This window comes from Rutilus rutilus (genome assembly GCF_951802725.1).
Source record: "Rutilus rutilus genome assembly, chromosome: 7".
NCBI classification, from domain to species: domain Eukaryota; kingdom Metazoa; phylum Chordata; class Actinopteri; order Cypriniformes; family Leuciscidae; genus Rutilus; species Rutilus rutilus.
Genome location: NC_140221.1, coordinates 28,282,783 through 28,304,392, shown reverse-complemented (window position 1 = coordinate 28,304,392; position 21,610 = coordinate 28,282,783). Strand labels below are relative to the sequence as shown.

General features: G+C 37.3%; 1 protein-coding gene across 7 annotated transcripts; it reads right to left on the bottom strand.

The window, feature by feature from the left end:
• Positions 1 to 1,387: 1,387 nt before the first annotated feature.
• On the bottom strand, positions 1,388 to 20,578 carry glipr2 (GLI pathogenesis-related 2). Of its 7 annotated transcripts, none has more exons than XM_084414690.1 (18): positions 20,449 to 20,578; positions 19,945 to 20,145; positions 9,865 to 9,891; positions 9,364 to 9,573; positions 8,877 to 8,954; positions 8,600 to 8,782; positions 8,242 to 8,370; positions 6,860 to 7,072; positions 6,361 to 6,438; positions 6,088 to 6,270; positions 5,729 to 5,857; positions 4,348 to 4,560; positions 4,084 to 4,161; positions 3,823 to 4,005; positions 3,433 to 3,555; positions 2,614 to 2,832; positions 2,430 to 2,507; positions 1,388 to 2,250 (listed from the first exon to the last, which is right to left on the bottom strand). In XM_084414690.1, the coding sequence occupies exons 3-18, from the start codon at positions 9,869 to 9,871 to the stop codon at positions 2,090 to 2,092; spliced, it is 2,265 nt and encodes a 754-aa protein (XP_084270816.1). In that variant the 5' UTR covers positions 9,872 to 9,891; positions 19,945 to 20,145; positions 20,449 to 20,578; the 3' UTR covers positions 1,388 to 2,089. The 7 variants fall into 7 exon arrangements, with proteins under 7 accessions (XP_084270816.1, XP_084270815.1, XP_084270818.1 ...); XM_084414689.1 differs by lacking the exon at positions 20,449 to 20,578 and having other exon boundaries at positions 1,388 to 1,859; positions 2,064 to 2,250; positions 9,364 to 9,576; positions 19,945 to 20,073; XM_084414692.1 differs by lacking the exon at positions 20,449 to 20,578 and having other exon boundaries at positions 1,388 to 1,859; positions 2,064 to 2,250; positions 19,945 to 20,071.
• Positions 20,579 to 21,610: the final 1,032 nt, after the last annotated feature.

Below are 21,610 nucleotides of genomic sequence, written 5' to 3'. Positions count from 1 at the left end.
CTGGTGTGAGGTACTCCCTCAGGGATTGGGAAATTATGAACTTGAGAGGTTGTCTGTGCATGTGTGTAAGCAAAACTATGCACTGCATTATTGATTAACATTCAAAGTGTAGCAACACTGGCAGCAGCTGCCTTGCACGCACGCGCGCACACACACACACACACACACACACACACACACACACACACACACACACACACACACACACACACACACACACACACACACACACACACACACACACACACACACACACACTTTGAATACGCAAAAGTGGGACATAAGGATGAATACCTTCCTGCAGCTTTTGACCTGAAACACTGTGATTTCACCTTTTTTAGTTTATGTTGACTAGACACATAAATATAGAAATACTTTTTAGTCTCGTGTACCAGACACTCAGGTTTACAGGTTATTTTGGCAAGGCTTGATCCTGTTTTTATTCCCTTACTGTTGCTGGTGATCCCTCAGAGGAAAGATAACCTAGCTGGAAAACATCCTCCTCCATGCACAACAAAAACAGCTCTATAGAAACAGCAGCAGTACTATAGAAACTCTCCCCACACTTATGCTTATGTTGCCTCATTCAACTGTATGCACTATATTTTCATGGCCAAGGATCAATAAAAATAGATTAATATGTTTATATCCTTGTTCTTTTGCAGTTAGGATAGACCCCAAAACACCATCAAGTCAAATTTTATTAACAAATGCATGGACCTAAATAAGTCCTCAATGCCAGCCTTGCATAATGTTGGCAACTTGAGGCTCTTTTGCATACTCCTGTTTTACAATGCAATGTTCTTATGTTATTTTTTTAAATCATACTTTTATCCTAAAGGCTAATTATATTATTGATAAGGTAGTTTTATTATTTTAGTTTTGGCCAAAGTGTGCTGTATCTAAACAAAATGGCACCCATAAAGGTATATATACATTTCAGTTTATCAGACAACTTGTTTGACCTTGTTTGGATTGAATTGAATTGTTTGACCTTCATGCTATTCATGAATGAGGGCATCTATAAATGAATATAAGAGCGTCTCATGTGTCTCCAGCAACACAATGTGATAAGATGTTAACACAACATGACACCTTGGCATTTCAGTTTTGCATTCCCACCCAAGCTCTCTGGGGCTGTGCAAGAAAAGCATTCACTTCTAGATGCAAAATGTCAATGATTTGTGTATGAGAATGCAATTTATCCGAATGTGCTTGAGTGTTTGGGGAAGAGGTAATAGACTTGTTAGAATTTCAGTATTTTTATATATCTGATGAAAGCTGAAGTTTAAGATATGAAAATATATAATATTAAATTGTTGTTTATAAAATAATTTTTATCACATCACACCATAGACTGCATTTAAGATAAATAACTACATGGACAGAACATTTGCATTCATTTAATTATTATTTTGTTGATTTTCTTTATTTATCACACCTTCTTTCTATATAAGCAATTTCCCATTTAAAAATTCCTGTATCATTCAAGAGCACATATCCACACAATGGGCCCTATTTTGTATGGTTTGCAAAAATGGCAACTGCTGCGTCTGTGTGTAGATGAGAGAAGCAAAGTGTATGCGCGTTGTGCACACGCTACATTATGGCCAAGCATGCGCCCTTAAAATAGCATCTGAACGTGCCACTGACTTTAGACTAGGTTTTTCCTGGTCTGTGGCGGAATTGTTTTCTAGAACTGCAAAATAGCACCAGGGAACGTTTGCGCCGGAACACGCCTCCTCTTTTCGCTGAACCGTCTCTGTTCCGAGATTTTCCTTAATTCACCGACGTGCGTCTGTTGAGGGAAAAGTCCGCTGTGCGTCGGGTGCAAACTGGGCCCAATGAGTGGATATCACCTTAGCAAATGATTTATATGTATATCAGAACCATTAAAACAAGCATATTGTCAAAGGTGCAGTTGACATTTGTGAACTGATGTATTTGTACATGCAATATATTCTGTTGACTGACTTTCTGTTTACATATGAATGATATCATAGATAAATTCCCACATTCAGATTTTTTAAAATTGTTTTTGTTCATTGGTAAAATGGATAAACCTTCTTATTCTTTCTTATTCAGCAGATCACCTCCCAGCAGGTTTGACATTATCCTGGAAGTAACCAGGGTTGGTGATGTTGCCAGCAGGTTTGTAAAAGGCCACAGTGATGAACTTGCCCTTTCCATCTGATGCCAGGCCGACCCCAACCTGGTCTGTAGACCTCCAGATCATCTGGGTGAAGTTACCTGTGCACATATAAAAGTTTTTTTCAGGTGTCAATTTTTAATTATGGTTTGTGATATATATTGTCTTTCATCTGTATTTTAACATAAACGTACATATTGAATCGATATTTGCTATCATATTTTACAGCTTTAACCATTTAACCTCTTCAGTTGATATGAGTGCAAAATGAATAACCTACCAGTTCCACTCTGAAAGCCAGGAGTTGCAAAGTTGTACTTTACATTTTCCTTGTACCATGATTCAGCAACCTCTTTTCCTATAGTTAAAAATATATATTATTAATATTTTTTTTATTAACTTTATCATTCTGGAGTGCTATAGTTTCTCAAATAGAGACCCATTTGGGGGAATAACTCATTTACCTGTTGGATGCACCATGGTGGATGTCCATTTGTAAGACATGGTCTCTCCGTGACCTTTGCCGCTGTTCTTCAGGGCGTTAATGCTAATCAGATGTGCTGCCCAATCCTGAGCCTCTTTACTGAGGATGGGGCACAGCGAGAGAGGCCGTGCACCATGTTGCCGCCGGTAATCATTTTGAGCTTCAAGCAGAGACTGACGAAACTGGGACAAGATCTCACCTTTATCACAGGAAAAGAAAAAGCTGTTAATCCTGAAGAGACTTTTGAGTTGAAAGGATTTGGTCTTTTTGACGTCATTTTTTACATGATTTCAAATAAGTTTGTGCACAGCTTTATACATCAAATAGTGCTGAAAAAAAGAAAACAATGGACCTGACTGTGTGTCTTTATTATGTTTAATTGCAAGTGTTCCACAAAGCAGTCTTTGTAGGAGCTGATTTTCTCAAACTAATGACCAATTACTGGTTACTACTCATTAAAACTACTAATAGTTTTCGAGTAAGTACATGTTGGCATGAAAGGAAGTATTTATTCTGCATTTATTCAGCTGAATTCAAATAGATGCAAAACCACTTAAAAAAATAAGCATTGTTTTATTAAACAATAGTGTGCTGTGATGATCAGAAAAGGGTTATAATAGTTTACTCATAGTAAACCTAAAATAAAACAAACAATTCTGTTTCTAGTGGAAGTCCATTTCTGCTACGTAACGGGGGGAAAAATCTTTACTATGACATACTAAATTGAAATTATGAGATAAAATGTAGTTAAAAAAACTCATAATTTCCATAATTCCATAATTTTGTCCTCAATGCTTACCTTCTGAGCTGCTGCTCTGTGGAGACTGACTCTTACATGGTGCTGGTCCAGAACTGTGAGATGATGAAGGCAGTTGGTTTGACTTGATGCTGAGAGCAGCAAGTGCTTGTCCAACTCTGTCAGCTGAACACCAAAAAATATGTTTAAAACCTTCTGTGAACATTATACAATAAGAGTTCAAATAAATATAATTTAATTGTATTGAATATATATTATATTTTAATTTAATTAATTTATATATTATTTATAATTACACAATAAATATAATTACAAATTAGATATATATGTATTAATAATAAATAGTCATACTTTCAATCTACATCTACTTTATACAATAATCATACAAAATATATTCAGTATTATATCCCTGCACATGTATATCAGACTCACCAGATGGGGTGGATTTGAAGTCGAGTTTGGAACCTGCCGCTAGGACATTTCTTTCAAAATATCCAGCATTGCTGATGTTTCCTGCTGGGAGGTACTGACCCACCACAAAAGTTGTGTTCCCGTCAGTGGCCAGTCCAACTCCCAACTCCTTCGTGTCCTTCCATACCACCTGTGTGAAGTGACCTGGAGAAACCACCAGATGTCAGAACAGAGACTAGAGCAAACGTCTAACCACCCCAGAGTGTTTACAGATAGACTCACCTGTTTTGGAGGTGAATCCAGGCCTGCTGAAGTTGTAGTCCTTAATTTCACTGTACCAGCTTTCCACTGCCTCACGTCCTGTAGAAATTACAAACACGCGATTTTCAAAACGTGCAAACAAGATCATGAGACGCACAACTGGTAATTAAATAATGGTTGCTTTAAAAAAAAAAAAAAATTCTTCACATCTAAGATGCCTGATTGAAAAGTGAGCAAGCGAAACATTAGCAAATGATACAGACAAAGTAGCTACTAAACTCTGACCTGTGAGTTGTTTGTTAGCTGAGCTCCAAGCGTAATATACATTTTCTCCATGATCCCCATTGCTGTGTTTGAGGGTCTTGATTGACAGCAGGTGTTTGGCCCACTCCTGTGAGGAGCGGCACAGGTTTTTGTTTATGGTGAGCGGTGGGGCTCCGTGCTGTCTGCGGTACGCGTTATGAGTCTGTAGGAACTCAGCTTCAAAGCTGCTGTCTGCTACACACAAACATAAAGGTAGAACATTTTTTAGATTACTGAACAAAACATTAAAATATGAACTCCCTATTATCTTACTGACTGTTTATCTTGATTGTTGCACAATACACATTTGCACTTTTTTTCACTGTTTGTATTTATATTGTATATTTTTGTGTAAGGGAGACTTGCAAAATAAGAATTTCATTGTGTGGTCAAAACCGTAGTGTTTTACTGTGCATATGATAATAAATATATCTTGTATAAATAGTTATTTGAATTGCAGATAGCACATTTCATGCTGACTGAAAGGATAAAGACAGCCCACTGAAGAGATGTATGTCTGTCCTTCTCAGCCTCACTTTCATTCCCGTTAAAAATCAAAGATGGCACTGCTGTGAATAAGGTCTATTGAGGTGCACATGCTGTTTCAGAAACCATAAAACAACAGTACAAAGAAAGAATGGACTATCACATTTCATTTGCATTATGGCTAGACAGATAAATATGCCAAAAGGTGCATTTTAACCTGTGTGTTTGCATTTGTTCAAAGAGGACACCATTGGAAAAGTGCTGAGAAGAAAAGCTGCACAATTTGAAATATATTTAATGGCCATTTATTCATAATTATACAACATTTAGATGAAACAAATTGCATTGATTTTAGGTACCTTTCCCACACCAAACTTAAAGGGTTAGTTCATCCAGAAATGAAAATTCTGTCATTACTTACTCCCCTTCATGTCGCTCCAAACCCGTAAGACTTTCGTTCATCTTCGGAGCACAAATGAAGATCTTTTTGATGAAATCTTAGAGCTTTCTTTCCCTCCATAGACAGTTATGCAACTGACATTTTGATGCTTCAAAAAGTTCATAAAGAGATCGTAAAACTAATCCATATGAATTGAGCGGTTTAGTCCAAATTTTCTGATGAGACTCGATTGCTTTATATGATAAACAGATATAATTTAGGCTTTTATTCACATTCAAACATTGATCAGCGAACATAAACAGAAGCTCAACCGAACCTGCTTGACGCGCAATAACAAACCTCATTGGTTCTTGCTAAAGCTCAAACGCGCTGTGTAACATGCACATTTATTTGTGTTCCGAAGTCTTACGGGTTTGCAAACGATGTGAGGTTGAGTAATTAATTTTCATTTTTGGGTGAACTATCCCTTGAACTTACCTTTTAAGCTGGTTGGCACATGAAGATCCCCTCTGCCTCCTGATGGTGATATCTCAGTACTGCGAGGAACTGAGGGTGCTCTGTTTGAAGGAATGCCCGATACACCATGCGTTGGACCCACTTTGTCAGCTGAATGTTGCCAGATAAATCACATTTTTACTATACTGTAATGAACATCAACTATATCTAATATTTGAAGTACTCTGTAACATTTTATTAATAATTTAATAATAAAAATAATTCTTATTATTTATAAAGTGTAATATTAAGGATATAGAAAAAAAACAAGAAACAAATGTCTTCATAAATATCATGACATGGATACTGTGAAATAACCATTCACTTGAAAATGTACTCACTTGTACCAGAGGGCTTTGAGTCTACTTTGGAGCCTTTCGGTAGGACATTTTTTTCAAAATAACCCCCATTTGTGATGTTTCCTGCTGGAAGGTACTGACCCACTACGAAAGTTGTGTTCCCATCAGTAGCCAGTCCAACTCCCAACTCCTTCGTGTCCTTCCACACGACCTGTGTGAAGTGACCTGGAGAAACCACCAGGAGTCAGTGTTGTAAAAGAGACCAGAGCCAACTTAACCACCCAGAGTGTTTACAGTGTTTACAGATGGACTCACCTGTTTTGGAGCAGAATCCCGGCCTAGTAAAGTTGTAGTCCTTAATTTCACTGTACCAGCTTTCCACTGCCTCACGTCCTGTAGAAAGCAGAGAAAAAGGGATGTAGGGCTAATTGTTTCTACAATGCCGTATGTCAAAACACCACTGGATTGGTTCACAGTGTGCAATACTAATTACATGTATTAAAAGACAACACAAATGCTCTCCATTGTTTAGTGTCTTGCAATTAAGTTACAAAGTTTTGACAACAGGAGAATTCCTGCAATGGTATCTAATTCTAGTGCACCCCACTTGACCAAGGTCGGTCTGACTGGATATGACTGTCCTGGGCTGCGTTTCCCAAAAGCTTCGTAAGCGTCACCAATGGTTTCTACTACAATCAAATGCTTTTGAGAAACGCAGCCCTGGTCAAAAGACTGGTTGCATTTATGGGAGGATTGATTACCCTATTAAAAGAATTTGACTTTCATTTACTGATTTTGAGAGCAGAAAGCTGACCTGTGAGTTTTTTGGTAGCTGAACTCCAGGCATAATAAAGATTTTCTCCGTAGTCCTTGTTGCTGTGTTTGATAGTCTTGATTGACAGCAGATGCTCCGCCCATGCCTGTGCGGAGCTGCAGAGGTTTTTGTTTACGGTGAGCGGCGGGGCTCCGTGCTGTCTGCGGTACGCGTTATGAGTCTGTAGGAACTCAGCTTCAAAGCTGCTGTCTGCTACACACAAACATAAAGGTAGAACATTTTTTAGATTACTGAACAAAACATTAAAATATGAACTCCCCATTATCTTACTGACTGTTTATCTTGATTGTTGCACAATACACATTTGCACTTTTTTTCACTTGTTTGTATTTATATTGTATATTTTTGTGTAAGGGAGACTTGTAAAATAAGAATTTCATTGTGTGGTCAAAACCGTAGTGTTTTACTGTGCATATGGTAATAAATATATCTTGTATAAATAGTTATTTGAATTGCAGATAGCGCATTTCATGCTGACTGAAAGGATAAAGACAGCCCACTGAAGAGATGTATGTCTGTCCTTCTCAGCCTCACTTTCATTCCCGTTAAAAATCAAAGATGGCACTGCTGTGAATAAGGTCTATAGAGGAGCACATGCTGTTTCAGAAACCATAAAACAACAGTACAAAGAAAGAATGGACTATCACATTTCATTTGCATTATGGCTAGACAGATAAATATGCCAAAAGGTGCATTTTAACCTGTGTGTTTGCATTTGTTCAAAGAGGACACCATTGGAAAAGTGCTGAGAAGAAAAGCTGCACAATTTGAAATATATTTAATGGCCATTTATTCATAATTATACAACATTTAGATGAAACAAATTGCATTGATTTTAGGTACCTTTCCCACACCAAACTTAAAGGGTTAGTTCATCCAGAAATGAAAATTCTGTCATTACTTACTCCCCTTCATGTCGCTCCAAACCCGTAAGACTTTCGTTCATCTTCGGAGCACAAATGAAGATCTTTTTGATGAAATCTTAGAGCTTTCTTTCCCTCCATAGACAGCTATGCAACTGACATTTTGATGCTTTAAAAAGTTCATAAAGAGATCGTAAAACTAATCCATATGAATTGAGCGGTTTAGTCCAAATTTTCTGATGAGACTCGATTGCTTTATATGATAAGCAGATATAATTTAGGCTTTTATTCACATTCAAACATTGATCAGCGAACATAAACAGAAGCTCAACCGAACCTGCTTGACGCGCAATAACAAACCTCATTGGTTCTTGCTGAAGCTCAAACGCGCTGTGTAACATGCACATTTATTTGTGTTCCGAAGTCTTACGGGTTTGCAAACGATGTGAGGTTGAGTAATTAATTTTCATTTTTGGGTGAACTATCCCTTGAACTTACCTTTTAAGCTGGTTGGCACATGAAGATCCCCTCTGCCTCCTGATGGTGATATCTCAGTACTGCGAGGAACTGAGGGTGCTCTGTTTGAAGGAATGCCCGATACACCATGCGTTGGACCCACTTTGTCAGCTGAATGTTGCCAGATAAATCACATTTTTACTATACTGTAATGAACATCAACTATATCTAATATTTGAAGTACTCTGTAACATTTTATTAATAATTTAATAATAAAAATAATTCTTATTATTTATAAAGTGTAATATAAAGGAGATAGAAAAAAACATGAAACAAATGTCTTCATAAATATCATGACATGGATACTGTGAAATAACCATTCACTTGAAAATGTACTCACTTGTACCAGAGGGCTTTGAGTCTACTTTGGAGCCTTTCGGTAGGACATTTTTTTCAAAATAACCCCCATTTGTGATGTTTCCTGCTGGAAGGTACTGACCCACTACGAAAGTTGTGTTCCCATCAGTAGCCAGTCCAACTCCCAACTCCTTCGTGTCCTTCCACACGACCTGTGTGAAGTGACCTGGAGAAACCACCAGGAGTCAGTGTTGTAAAAGAGACTAGAGCCAACTTAACCACCCAGAGTGTTTACCGACCGTGTTTACAGATGGACTCACCTGTTTTGGAGCAGAATCCCGGCCTAGTAAAGTTGTAGTCCTTAATTTCACTGTACCAGCTTTCCACTGCCTCACGTCCTGTAGAAAGCAGAGAAAAAGGGATGTAGGGCTAATTGTTTCTACAAAGCCGTATGTCAAAACACCACTGGATTGGTTCACAGTGTGCAATACTAATTACATGTATTAAAAGACAACACAAACGCTCTATCTCCATCGTTTAGTGTCATGTAATTAAGTTACAAAGTTTTGACAACAGGAGAATTCCTGCAATGGCATCTAATTCTAGTGCACCCCACTTGACCAAGGTCGGTCTGACTGGCTGCGTTTCCCAAAAGCTTCGTAAGCGTCACCAATGGTTTCTACTACGATCGAATGCTTTTGAGAAACGCAGCCCTGGTCAAAAGACTGGTTGCATTTATGGAAGGTTTGATTACCCTATTAAATGAATTTGACTTTCATTTACTGATTTTGAGAGCAGAAAGCTGACCTGTGAGTTTTTTGGTAGCTGAACTCCAGGCATAATAAAGATTTTCTCCGTAGTCCTTGTTGCTGTGTTTGAGAGTCTTGATTGACAGCAGATGCTCCGCCCATGCCTGTGCGGAGCTGCAGAGGTTTTTGTTTACGGTGAGCGGCGGGGCTCCGTGCTGTCTGCGGTACGCGTTATGAGTCTGTAGGAACTCAGCTTCAAAGCTGCTGTCTGCTAGAGAAGACCACAGTTTAATAATGCGCTGAAACAAAATCAAATTAAGTTTAAAAGTTTATTTCAATTACTCTTAGATGCTCTACACCATTATCGTTGGATGAGTTTTGATAAACTAGGCTAAATGTTAAAACTCCTAAACTATAAATGCTACTAAAATGTTAAATACATCGATACATTATTATTAAATAAATAAAAGTATTAATTATTTAATGCTGGCGCACCAAAAATAGAGAGAGTTATAATTGGAAAATAGATTTGAGTTTGGTAAAAGTTGTCTAGACTCACCTGCCATAGATAAAGCTATGCGAGAGACTGAAAAAAAAAAACATCAACACGGCAGTTACACCACAGTGAAAATTTTCTAAGAGACCAATGTCACAACAGAATTATCTGAACCACTCCCATTAAAGATGGATATGTATGTTTTTAAATCTATTCAGGTACATGGAGTAAATAGAAGTCTAGCCTACTCTGTTCACTTTGCAAACCAGTGTTGAGTTAGACTCCTCATAGATAGTTTCATTAAATAAAATGTAAAAAAATAAAAATAAAATAGAAACATTACACTCTTATAATAACGCAGCCATCCCAAAATATTCGATTTGTGTAATATTCATTTTGATTGATTACCTTTGAAGTTTATTTTTAATTTTTATTTGAGATGTTTTCTTTAAGTATCTCTTGTAGACTTATATATAAATAAGAAGTGCTTGCACTGACAACATACTGTACAACTAAAGTGCTCAGACTAAAGCTAAATGGCAAACGATATAATACTCAGACCAGTATCTTAATTCAGTAGACTGGAGATGATCTTGCTTGTCATGCATACTTGCAGACACATTCATATTTTTAACCTATTTCACAATACACTTCTGTTGATGTTAAAAGAATTAAACTAACATAGGCTAACATTTTGTGTTTGTTGTCAAAAGAACCAAGTCATTGTATGCTCTCTGTGACCCTAGGAGACAGTCAGAAATGTGAACCAGTTTGTTTTTCCACTTGACTGAATTTAACCTTTAACTATACTTAGGGTTTGCACATGAAAATGTTTCATTTCCTTTTTTCGTGATAAGGTGTCTGTTTGCTTGTGTACTTGAGTACATGTGACAGGAAACTCTGGTGCTGCTCAGTCATTCAGTGAAAGGGCACAAATTTTACTGTTGCAAGACTGGTTTTTCTTGTGACACCCTTGGACATTAAACTTATAGAAGGACAGCTAGACTCAACTGCAGGATACTATATGGGTTGTGATTTGCATATAGTCAGACAGCATTAAAATGAAGTGGATCTGAAAACTCGAAACCACAGAACATGCCTTACAGAAATGAACAGTCAATTTGCATTGACTGAAGATTGGTAGAAACATGTCATGTTACTCAATGTAACCATGGTTCCCTGAGGGTAGGGAACAAGACATTGCGTCTCTAGCTGACGCTTTGGGGAAATTCCTTTCTCAGAAAAAGCTGAAGCAATGCCTCATTCCCTACTCTTAGGCCGTGTGTCCACCAAAGCGTTTTTACTCGCGGCTGGCGTGTTTTTTCAATTGTTTTCAATGGGAGCACCGCGTTTTTAAAACGCCATGAGCGTAACGAGGCGCTGAGCATCTTTTTCACGCTGAAGCGCTGAACGCTCTGCGTTTTTTACAGGTCGCCGAGAGTTGAAGAATGTTCAACTTTGGGTAAAACGCAGGGCTCATCACTGTCACTTTTTACCCAACCGTCCAATCACAGTGGAGAAGGGGCGGGACTAATACCACACCGACCAACTGCGTCCGCCACATTCTGCTTGTACAACGTCAACAGATGACAACAACAAGCATAATAACGGAACAAAATCATTTAAAACAAGAGCCAGAGAAAATACATTACATTGTATTGACAATGTTTTATTATTTTAATATATATTATATTATAGGCTATATTATATTATATTATATATTATATTTTAATATAGAATCAACACAGAAACAAAATATGTGTGAAATGAGATACTAGTAACACTTTCGCGGCTATTCCGTATCATAACAAGCAAATGTCTCAACTGAAAAAAACGCAACGCTGGCAAAACGCTCTCAAGCGCCCACATCTAAGCGTTTTCAGCAGAGCGCCTAGCGTTTTCAGCTGGCTAAAAACGCTTTGGTGGACACACGGCCTTAGGGAACCATGGTTATGTTGAGTAACATGAGACAATCCCTTTCAAGTTAGGTCTCTTGACATTGCGTCACTATCTGATGCTTTGGGGATCGTATAAAATCCCTGCCGTGTAAAAACGTCAAAATTCACAAATCTAAACGGGAATGAGCATAAACGCATGCCATAGCAAGTGAGTATAAGCAAGCAGGAGAGCGCAGGTCTCCCATAGGTTCATCTTCGGAACACAAGTTAAGATATTTTTGATGAAATCTGAGAGCTGGCTCACTCCTTCATAGGCTGCTAGGTAATCGATATCTGCCGATAAGTTAAGTTAACCGAAAAGTTAGTAAAGACATTGTTAAAATAATCCAAATGACAACAGTGACTCAACCTTAAGTTTATCAAGTGACGAGAATACTTTTTGTGAGCAAAAAAACAAACAAAAAAAACGACTTTGTTCAACTATTCATTTTCCTCTGTGTGGGCCTCTGAGTGAGTTCATGTGGTGTAACAGCGCAGTGCTTCTGGGTTGTACGTCAGAACGAAGGCTCACTATTGGCCAGCATCACACACATGACCAGCGTCGGCCAATTGTGAAAGGTGGGCCCATGCGAAAATAAAGCCCAACTCCACTTCCTAAGAAGACACACTCCTTAAATGAAACATGATTAGTCAATCATTCAGCACGAGAACTCCACTCTACATTGCTTGTTCATTGGGACAGCGAAGTGGCACACTGTGTCTATGAAGAAACCTCAGAAACACTTGTCATGAGGCCTATCTGAATACATAAGTAACCTGAATACATAAGTAGACTTGCCAGAGGATCTGTTCCGTGTAAGCAGTTTTAGGGGGACAATTGATAATGTAATCGTAACGCTGGGGCATTTCACAGCTTCATAACACAGTTGAAACGGGGCAATCTGTGCTTTGTATGATATTGCATTATAGAAATTTCTGATATAGAACTTAGAAGCACCCTCTGAATTCTGTCTACCAGCTTTGTCACATCGATTTCTGGTTTCATAGCTTGCTCGGGCCCAATACAAGGAGCTGAGACTGGGCTAGACAAAAGTCGCTCAGTCCACTGCGCATAGAGGAAAAGCACTGAAAACAGAGGCAAAGCCGTGTAGGGCTGAACAAATGTGGGCAGAACTCTTTATTGCCCAAGTACTTTAGAAATCCCTTTAAAAGTATACATGTGAATTTAACGTGGCACAATGGCCTTCATCATCACTTGTATGCTAATGCAAGGGAGTCCACAATATGCTGATTGTGGACTGTTGGGACACTCCAGGCACAGAATGGTTCTGTCTGGAGAGACAGAGTCGTTTACACCTCAATGACACATCTGTACCATTTGCTTCACAGGACATATGTGATTTCCACTACATACTGTTTATCTACTAGTGTGTTCTAACATGCAACTATGCCATGTTCGGTCTCATCTGACAGCTTATAAACAGAACTGAATGGTGGTGAACTTAATAGATATATTAAATTATCCTAATGCACAGTCTAGGTACTGTTGCTTAAACATGCATTGAGGAGAATATGTTAATGTTCTTCTCTCCTTCTTGATCACCACCCATTTGCCTCATCTTTTGGTTTCCTGTTGGCCGGTTTTGGTGTTGGTATTCCACTCATGCTTAACAATGCTTTAAACAGGGTATATGAAGGAAAGGTAACTGTTGATCTGGGAGAAAGGCTTAAACCCCTGCTACACCAGTGCATTACCTCATACTATAAGAAAGGTTTTTACAGCCTCTTCTGCACAGCAGTGCATTATTCACTGTCAGAAAAAAGGGTACGGTTGGGGTACATTTGTGAACACTTAGGGTACAAATGGTGAAGTTGTACCCTCAATGGGTCATAGTTAGACCTTAGGGTACTAATATGTACCATTTAGTGGTAAAAAAGGTACAAATATATTTCCAACTGTCAGAGGGTCCATGTTTGGACCATTTAATCCCCAAACAAAGGTACAATCTGTGACAAAAGGAGGAAGCCAAAGTGTATGAAATGGTAAAAGCTTATTAGGCTCTGCATCCACAGTGATCTCAACAATTCAGTGAACACATAATTGTCAATCACCCAAAATGGATTAAACAGAGCAAGATATTCATGTTCATGAGTTGTTGGTTATTTAGAAGAGATGCACAAAATAACCAAATATATTTCATAGCCCACATATTTACTGACTGTCACTGGTTCTGAACAGTACACAAGCACATGACCTTTTATAGATTATGCAGAGCATCAAGAAAAGTTTGAAACATAAAGCAAATGCAATAAAGTAGGTCTGTATTTTTAATTGAATTTTAAACTGTGTAATATAATAGCTGTTTTAACTTGTAAGATAAGTTTTAATTTAGAGTTAAAATAAATACATCAAAGTATTTATTTTATTATTAAAGTATTTGCCTCAAAGTATACGCATTTGACCAGCCAATGGAATTGTAGCCCGCGCAGTGACTTCATGCGCGAGAAGAAGTTGGGAGGGACTGTTTGCACAAAAAACGACGGTTATTCCATGATGGCTGTCTCACTCCTGACGCTGTCGACGGAGGATCTTCAGAAATTGAAAGAAGCCGGAATAAATATCACCGAAGACGAAGCAAAGAAATTCAGAGGTATGTTTAGTGTTAAGTATTGTGAAAATTCGTTGGTTCCCTTTCGAGTTATGTGCACTTGACATTGTTTCTGTAACGTTAGGCCACAAAACGCGATGAGTTTGAACTGTTTCTATGGCCGCGCGGTCTCGCGGTAGAGTAAGTTAACGTTAAGTTATGCTAAAGTTATATCTTAATTTATGGCTAAAAATACAAGTAATTGTTATAACAATAAGTTTAAAACGCAATAACCATACGTTGGTTTTGTCAGTTCAGTATTTTCGAAGAAAGGTTTTCCCTAACGAGTCATTAAGTTAGTCCTGTCAGAGTCAACTGAGGCGAGGGCTCGGAGATAGAGGCGTGCGTCAGCATCGAGCCCCTCCAAAAACAGAGAGTGAAGTTTGTTTACCATTTATCAATGTCTTTGAGCTGCTATTTTAAATAAGTTTGCTTTTAATCATACACTCAGAAAAAAGGTAACCGTTACTCTGGACATATTTGGCCTAGTACTTCAAGTGTACATATTGGTACCTTTTAGCTTTTGTACCTTAGGGTACTGCCCCAGTGACAGCTTTGTACCTTTTTTCTGAGAGTGTATATCGAGTTATTATAGTGTATTTTTCTAAATTAAAGTAATAATTTATACTGATGAATTTCCATTGAAAGTTAATTTTTTTTTTTAAAAAGACATTGATTTTATTGTTGCTGTTAAAACCTCAAGCTCACATTGATCATTTTTTCTTTTCTTTTTTTTCAGAAAATGAGGTGGACACAGAGAACATGATCTCATTCATTTTAAAGGCTCCTTTAAAAAACAGTCCAAGTTCAACAAATTTGTATATGAGATGGAGGTGATAACACTAACACTAGAGCCAGTGCCAGCAGAATCCCAACAACAGACTTCGACTACAGAAATGCAAGTATAACATTGACTATTGTGTACTATATTTGTCCTATGTTTAGTGGTCGACCGATATAAATTTTATTTTCTTTTATGCCTGATGGCGATATCTTAGAATGCAGGGTGGCCGATAATAGGGCTCAACATTAACACTTGTCTGGGACAAGTGTATTTTTTTTTGAAGGGGCAAGTGAAAGAAATTTTACTTGCCTGACCGGACAAGTAGCCTGATTAAGCCATCAATAGCAATAAAATATGTAATAAAAAAAGAAGAGAAATATTTGAATTCATTGTGCAGCTTTAAATTTATTATCTCTCTTTGTGATCATACAAATTTAAGGTAAGTAAATAGTGAATGACATGTATTTTTGAGGTTTAACTTTTATTATTATTTTAATTATTATTATTCTGTACTTTTATATTTCATCCAGTAGGAGATTGCTGTCATTGGTGAGGATTCATCCTCTATTGAGTGTCATGTGAATGTCCTGCATGTCTAGTACAGCAAGATGCGACTAGATACCTTGGTGGTCAAAGACCGAATGCAGCGAACTTTTGCATGGCGAAGAAACGAGATAAGAGGTAGGATTACTGTGGAGGATATACTTAAGAAATACCCTTTCTTAAAAACACCCTCAGGGGTCAGTGACATCACCGATTTTATATCAGTTCTCTGCTTAAAATAAATATTGAATGTTGATGTATACTAAAATGATAATTTACAGTTATAACTCTTTTTTTAAAAGCATTGTAATTTTCTAAACCCTCAGGTGAACAAATATATGTGCATTCAAGCTTAGAAATATTTGTACAATGATATTACTAAAGGGAAATGGCAATGAAAGAGGCCACATAGAATATTAAAATGTCTGATTTTATTTTTATTTTTTTTGTATTTTTAGTTCATGTGAAATGATTAACTTTCTCTTTCTGTCTATTTTCAGTTGTGTGATAAAGTTGACCGAATGAATGCATTCCATCAACTGTCAGCGCCAGCCAGCCAGCGCTTCAAGGATGGCTTTACCATTATTGTGCCAAAGGTGCTTGAGCTTGTTCAAAGAAATGCTCCATTAGCCAAAATCTACAAAGAAGCAAGAGAAGAGATGCTTGCAGAAGATCTACCAGGTATAGACATAAAACATAGCGGTTTTGTGATAATCGATTTCTAAACTTTAAGGACTGGTAGTTTTGTTAATTAAAAGTATAGGTGCTCAACAAATACATTTGTTGAAAATGTGTGCTTAGTTTCCATACAGTATATCCTAGAAACTGATCTAGCGCTGGGCGATATGACCAAAATCTTATCACGATATGAATAATTTTATTTCACGATAATGATATATATCACAATATAGTTATTTTTGTAGGAAATAAACTAGTCCAAACTAAAAAAAAAAACTAGTCTATAAAAAATACAAGTCTAATGTAGAGTAAAACATTCTCAAACTTATTAAAGTAAACAATAATAAAATTAGAACAAGAAATGTAATTACAAGCTATAGGACAAAAAATTACAACAGAAAAAGGATAAATTAAATGTAAAAAAAATATATATTCAGTTGTGATTGCTGTGGATTATTAGGCTGCTGTCACTTTAAAGGCTTAGTTCACAAAAGATGTCATCAATTACTTGCGTTATTCCAAACCGTAAGACTATTGTTCATCTTCGAAAACACAAATGAAGATATTTGAATTGAAATCTGAGTGGTTTCTGTCCCTCCATTGACAATCCACTCAACTACAACTTTGTTGCTTCAAAAAGTTTATAAAGAGTTATATCTTAATTTTCTGTCTGGGGTTGCCCTTTCATGCACAAATTGTATCATTGGTAAAACATGTATTCACCTGAAACCAGCTTGTAAACAATTTCATGCATTTTATGCAACATTTGTTGATATTTCCAGTTACTTTGATTTTAGCAAATTGCAGAAATATGACTAACAATGAGTAAAGGAAATTTGTTAAACTGTCATTTTGTAATACTCTGATACAGGTCCAGTTATTCAGTTCTGATGGATGTTGCATTGTTTTACTGATATGTTTAACATATTCTTTTCTTCTCACAGTTTGATGCTGATACTCCATACCCAACCATACAATTGGTAGAAACTGACTGAAAAATGGCTTTCTCCAAGAGGCTTCAAGTCCTTGTCAAAGTGGATGGTGTGGAGGTTTGTCTTTGCACAAATCTTAATTTCCATGTACATTTGTACCTACCTATGATTTACACTTCCATGCGAACACAGTCGAAGTTGACTTAAAATGGAGTATTATGAAACCAGGGCAAGAGATGGACTTTCAGGCCCTTTGACACATACTCTGCTAATGATAAATTGTTTGATCCTCAAGAATGTTTAAAAAGTTCAAATTAAATGTGTAGTACTGTGTTTGGTGAAATGTGTGTTTGTGATCAAATGTTTTAAGGGTATAAAGTTACAATTAATGAAATGTGTACTGCTGGTAAAAGATTGCTTTGTCATTCTTGATGTTCAAAACTTTTTTTAAAGTAGAACAATTTACTTAAAATGAGATCTTGTACTGATTTGAAAAAAAATGAAATTTCTTTGTGATTCTTGATGCTAACATGTTTTATTACATGGTAAAAAAAAGGTTATTGAAATGTATTGTACTGATTTTGAAAAAATATAAATATAATATTAAGCTTGATATTCTATAATACAATTTTTGTATATAAAAGTAAAATTGCTCAATATGCATCCTGTTATGACACATTGTGATAGTGCTTAAAATATTCATCCTGTGAGAATGTAATAATTTTGAATGTTTAATAAATGATAAAGAGCATTCTGGCCTTTTTAATGTGTTGTATGGAGTACAAATTTGCCATCATAAGGTACAAAACGCTTGTCACTGGGGCAGTACCCTTAAAAGGACAAATTTGCACCTTATAAGGTACAATTTAGTCATGAGAGGTACATATTTGTCTTTGAAAGGTACATACTGCAAGGGTACTGATATGTACCCATGTATAAGGGTACAACGGGTGTACCCTTGAGGGTACTGCCCCAGTGACAAGCCGTTGTACCCCTAAAGGTACAAATTTTGCACATTTTTTCTGACAGTGTTTGTTACAACTAATTTCTTTATACAGTATGTTGTTCAATTCCACTGTCTATTTAATTAAACATGCAACTTAAAAAATAACTTTGCCTGCTTTATAGGCTTTGAGAATCTTTTAAGTGATTGTAAATTTCATTATCTAAACGTTCAGGTTAAATCCTATGTTTTCCTATCAGTTCTAAGACTTTTACCTTTGTAGAATAAGAGGTTAAAGAATAATAACAACAACTTTAATGGAGTCAGATTAATTATATTGGAGTCAGATAAATAACTGAATTATGCATGTCATCCTTCAACTGCATTTTGTTCCGATTATTGGTTCAAAATAGCAGCATAAGCTTCCAGCCTTAGGCCATGTGTCCACCAAAGCGTATTTAGCCAGCTGAAAACGTTAGCCGCTCTGCTGAAAACGCCTAGATGTGGGCGCTTGAGAGCGTTTTGGTAGCGTTGCATTTTTTTCAGTTGAGACGCTTTGCTTGTTATGATACGGAATAGCCGCGAAAGTGTTACTAGTTTCTCATCTCACTCATATTTTGTTTCTGTGTTGATTCTATATTAAAATGTCGATACAATGTAACGTATTTTCTCTGGCTCTTGTTTTAAATTATTTTGTTCCGTTATTATGCTTCTTGTTGTCATCTGTTGACGCTGTACAAGCAGAATGTGGCGGTTGGTCAGTGTGGGATTAGTCCCACCCCTTCTCCACTGTGATTGGACGGTTGGGTAAAAAGTGACAGTGATGAGCGCTGCGTTTTACTCAAAGTTGAACATTCTTCAACTCTCGGCGACCTGTAAAAAACGCCGAACGCTCAGCGCTTCAGCGTGAAAAAAACGCTCAGCGCCTCGTTACGCTCATGGCGTTTTAAAAACGTGGCGCTCCCATTGAAAACAATTGAAAAAACACGCCAGCCGCGTGAAAAAAACTCTTTGGTGGACACACGGCCTTACACTGGCAAAAGAATAGCAAGTGGCCGGAGCATTTTGTGCTTTATGCAAACTAGACAGACCCCCGCTCTAAGACGGGGAGGGGGAGAAGAGGTGAGCAGACAGATTATCCGTAGCATAATTTATAAGATGTCATACTAACCGGAATGTTGCAGAGGAACGGCAGTCCAGGCACCGTCCACTGAAGAGCGGATGTCTACGGTGAGTGATGGGTGGCTTTTTGAAGATAGCATAGCCGAGTGAAGGAGAAAGATTCTGAGCAATAGCGCTCGACGCTGAGCTAAATAGCGGGTTGACCCTCACCATTGGCTAATGCAGTTACATTTGCATGATTCAGTCAGGCTTCAGCATTGTTTCCCCAAAGTGTCAGCTAGTGACGCAATGTCAAGAGACCTACCTCGAAAGGGATCTGCATTACTGAGACAAACGCAATTGGTGTCTACATGCCTGGTACTGCAAGTTTGCAGTATCAGGCTCTTTTCCTCTATTGTGATTGGAAGTATTAGGCAGTACACTGTTTGATGCATGCATTTAAAGAAAAATAGTGTTGTGTGTGCGCGTGCGCGTGTGTGTGTGTGATTATTTAAGAAAAATGGATTAGGGCACTGTATACATTGATTGTTTTTAATGGTAATCAATCACATTGACACATAGCTCACAGATAGTCTTAAAAAAAATACAAACATACCTGTCCTGAAGTCTCACCAAGGCATGCAGGAATTTGTCTTTCTTTAAAAGCGGTCTATTTCCTCCTCCTCTCGTTCGCTCTATCTTGCTGACTAGCTGTGAAATCTACGCACTATGTATCTGTTATGTGCTGCAACGCCCCTTGTCCAGGAAAGAGCCCTATACTGTACACATGGACCCACGTTTTCAGTTTTGATTGCCTCTGAAATACACGCACACACACACACATTCAAACATTATTTTAGTGTGATTTTAGTGCCTCACCAAATGTCCCCATAATGTCAAACATTTGAGGTTTTATAATCTTTGTTGGGACGTTTGGTCCTCATGTAGGTTAAACAAGTACACACACACACACACACACACACACACACACACACACACACACACACACACACACACACACACACACACACACACACACACACACACACACACACACACACACACTCATCATTACAAACTAATTTTAATACTATTAAGAGCAGGAAAACAAAGCTCTAACTTGTTCTATCATGTGAAATTGCATATCTTCAGTTCATGTTCACGCCTGCAATCTTCTCTCTTTCAGCGTTGTCCTTACACTTGCATGTTGCGATAGCAGCACTTCCTTTCTATTTGCGGTTGTTTCCACTAATGTTTTTGTTCCTTTTGTCACCCACAGTGAGTAGTTATTTCAGATACAGGTAATTTTGTGCACAAAAAAATCATGAATCATCATTGTGATGGACTGGCCATCCATTCAAGGTGTTCCTTCCCTTATCTTCGGGACCAGGACAGGCTCTTTGCATCCCAGCAGCCCTACATAGTAGTTTGGAGAATGGATGGATGAATTGGAAAATCATAATTAAATCATGTACTATAAAAAGAACTATGATATACTAAGTATATGAATACATTTTCTCAAACCTTGTGTCTGAGCTGTGATGCAGTGGGTGGTGCATGTGCTCATAACATACACTATGCTAAAGTCTTGCACATTAGATGCTTCACCAAAACATTTGTTTAAAGGTGGTTATTTATAACCTTTATCTATTTATATCTCACATATAGGTCGTTCAAAGCATCTTTTAGGAGTTTCTGGTCTGGGTTGACCTGATTTTGACCTGTTAAGTTGAAAAGCTCATTAAAGAAAAACATATTTTTCCCTTAAAAGTAAAAATGAAGACTAAAAGTGAAGAAAGTTTCTTGTAGACATACTACTAAAACACGTTTAAACTTGTCTACATACTAGTAAGTGATGGAGTAAGAAGTTCAATGGATGTAATGTTAAAAAAAAACTGTAGTATGAACATTTATTCATATATCGTTTTGTTTTTTGCTTAGCACCTGCACTGTAAAAAAAAAAAAAAGTTGAGAAAACTTAAAAGTTTAAGGCAACCAGCTGTAGGACATTTTTGAGTTTTCTCAACTTACGTGTTTGAGTTATCTAAACTTTTCTCAACTTTTTTCATGTTAAATAGTTGAATAGACTTTAAAAACTGAATTTGTCATACAAAACGTAAGTTGGATTTTTTACAGTGTGTGGAAATGTATGTACACACTTCCCCTATTTAAGGGGATATGCTAAAGGAGGTGAATAGGCTGTTTCGTCAAAATGAATCTTTGCTTTGCACTGTAATCCCTAATATTTACAGAAACTACATATTTACTAACTCTCATTACGG

What these genes read in the sequence shown, in the direction of transcription:
- glipr2 (XM_084414688.1), bottom strand. An exon ending in GGGATTCTGCTCCAAAACAG is followed by an intron (nt 8,783 to 8,876) that starts GTGAGTCCATCT and finishes TGGTTTCTCCAG; the next exon opens with GTCACTTCACACAGGTCGTG. An exon ending in CACCATGGTGCATCCAACAG is followed by an intron (nt 2,508 to 2,613) that starts GTAAATGAGTTA and finishes TTTTAACTATAG; the next exon opens with GAAAAGAGGTTGCTGAATCA.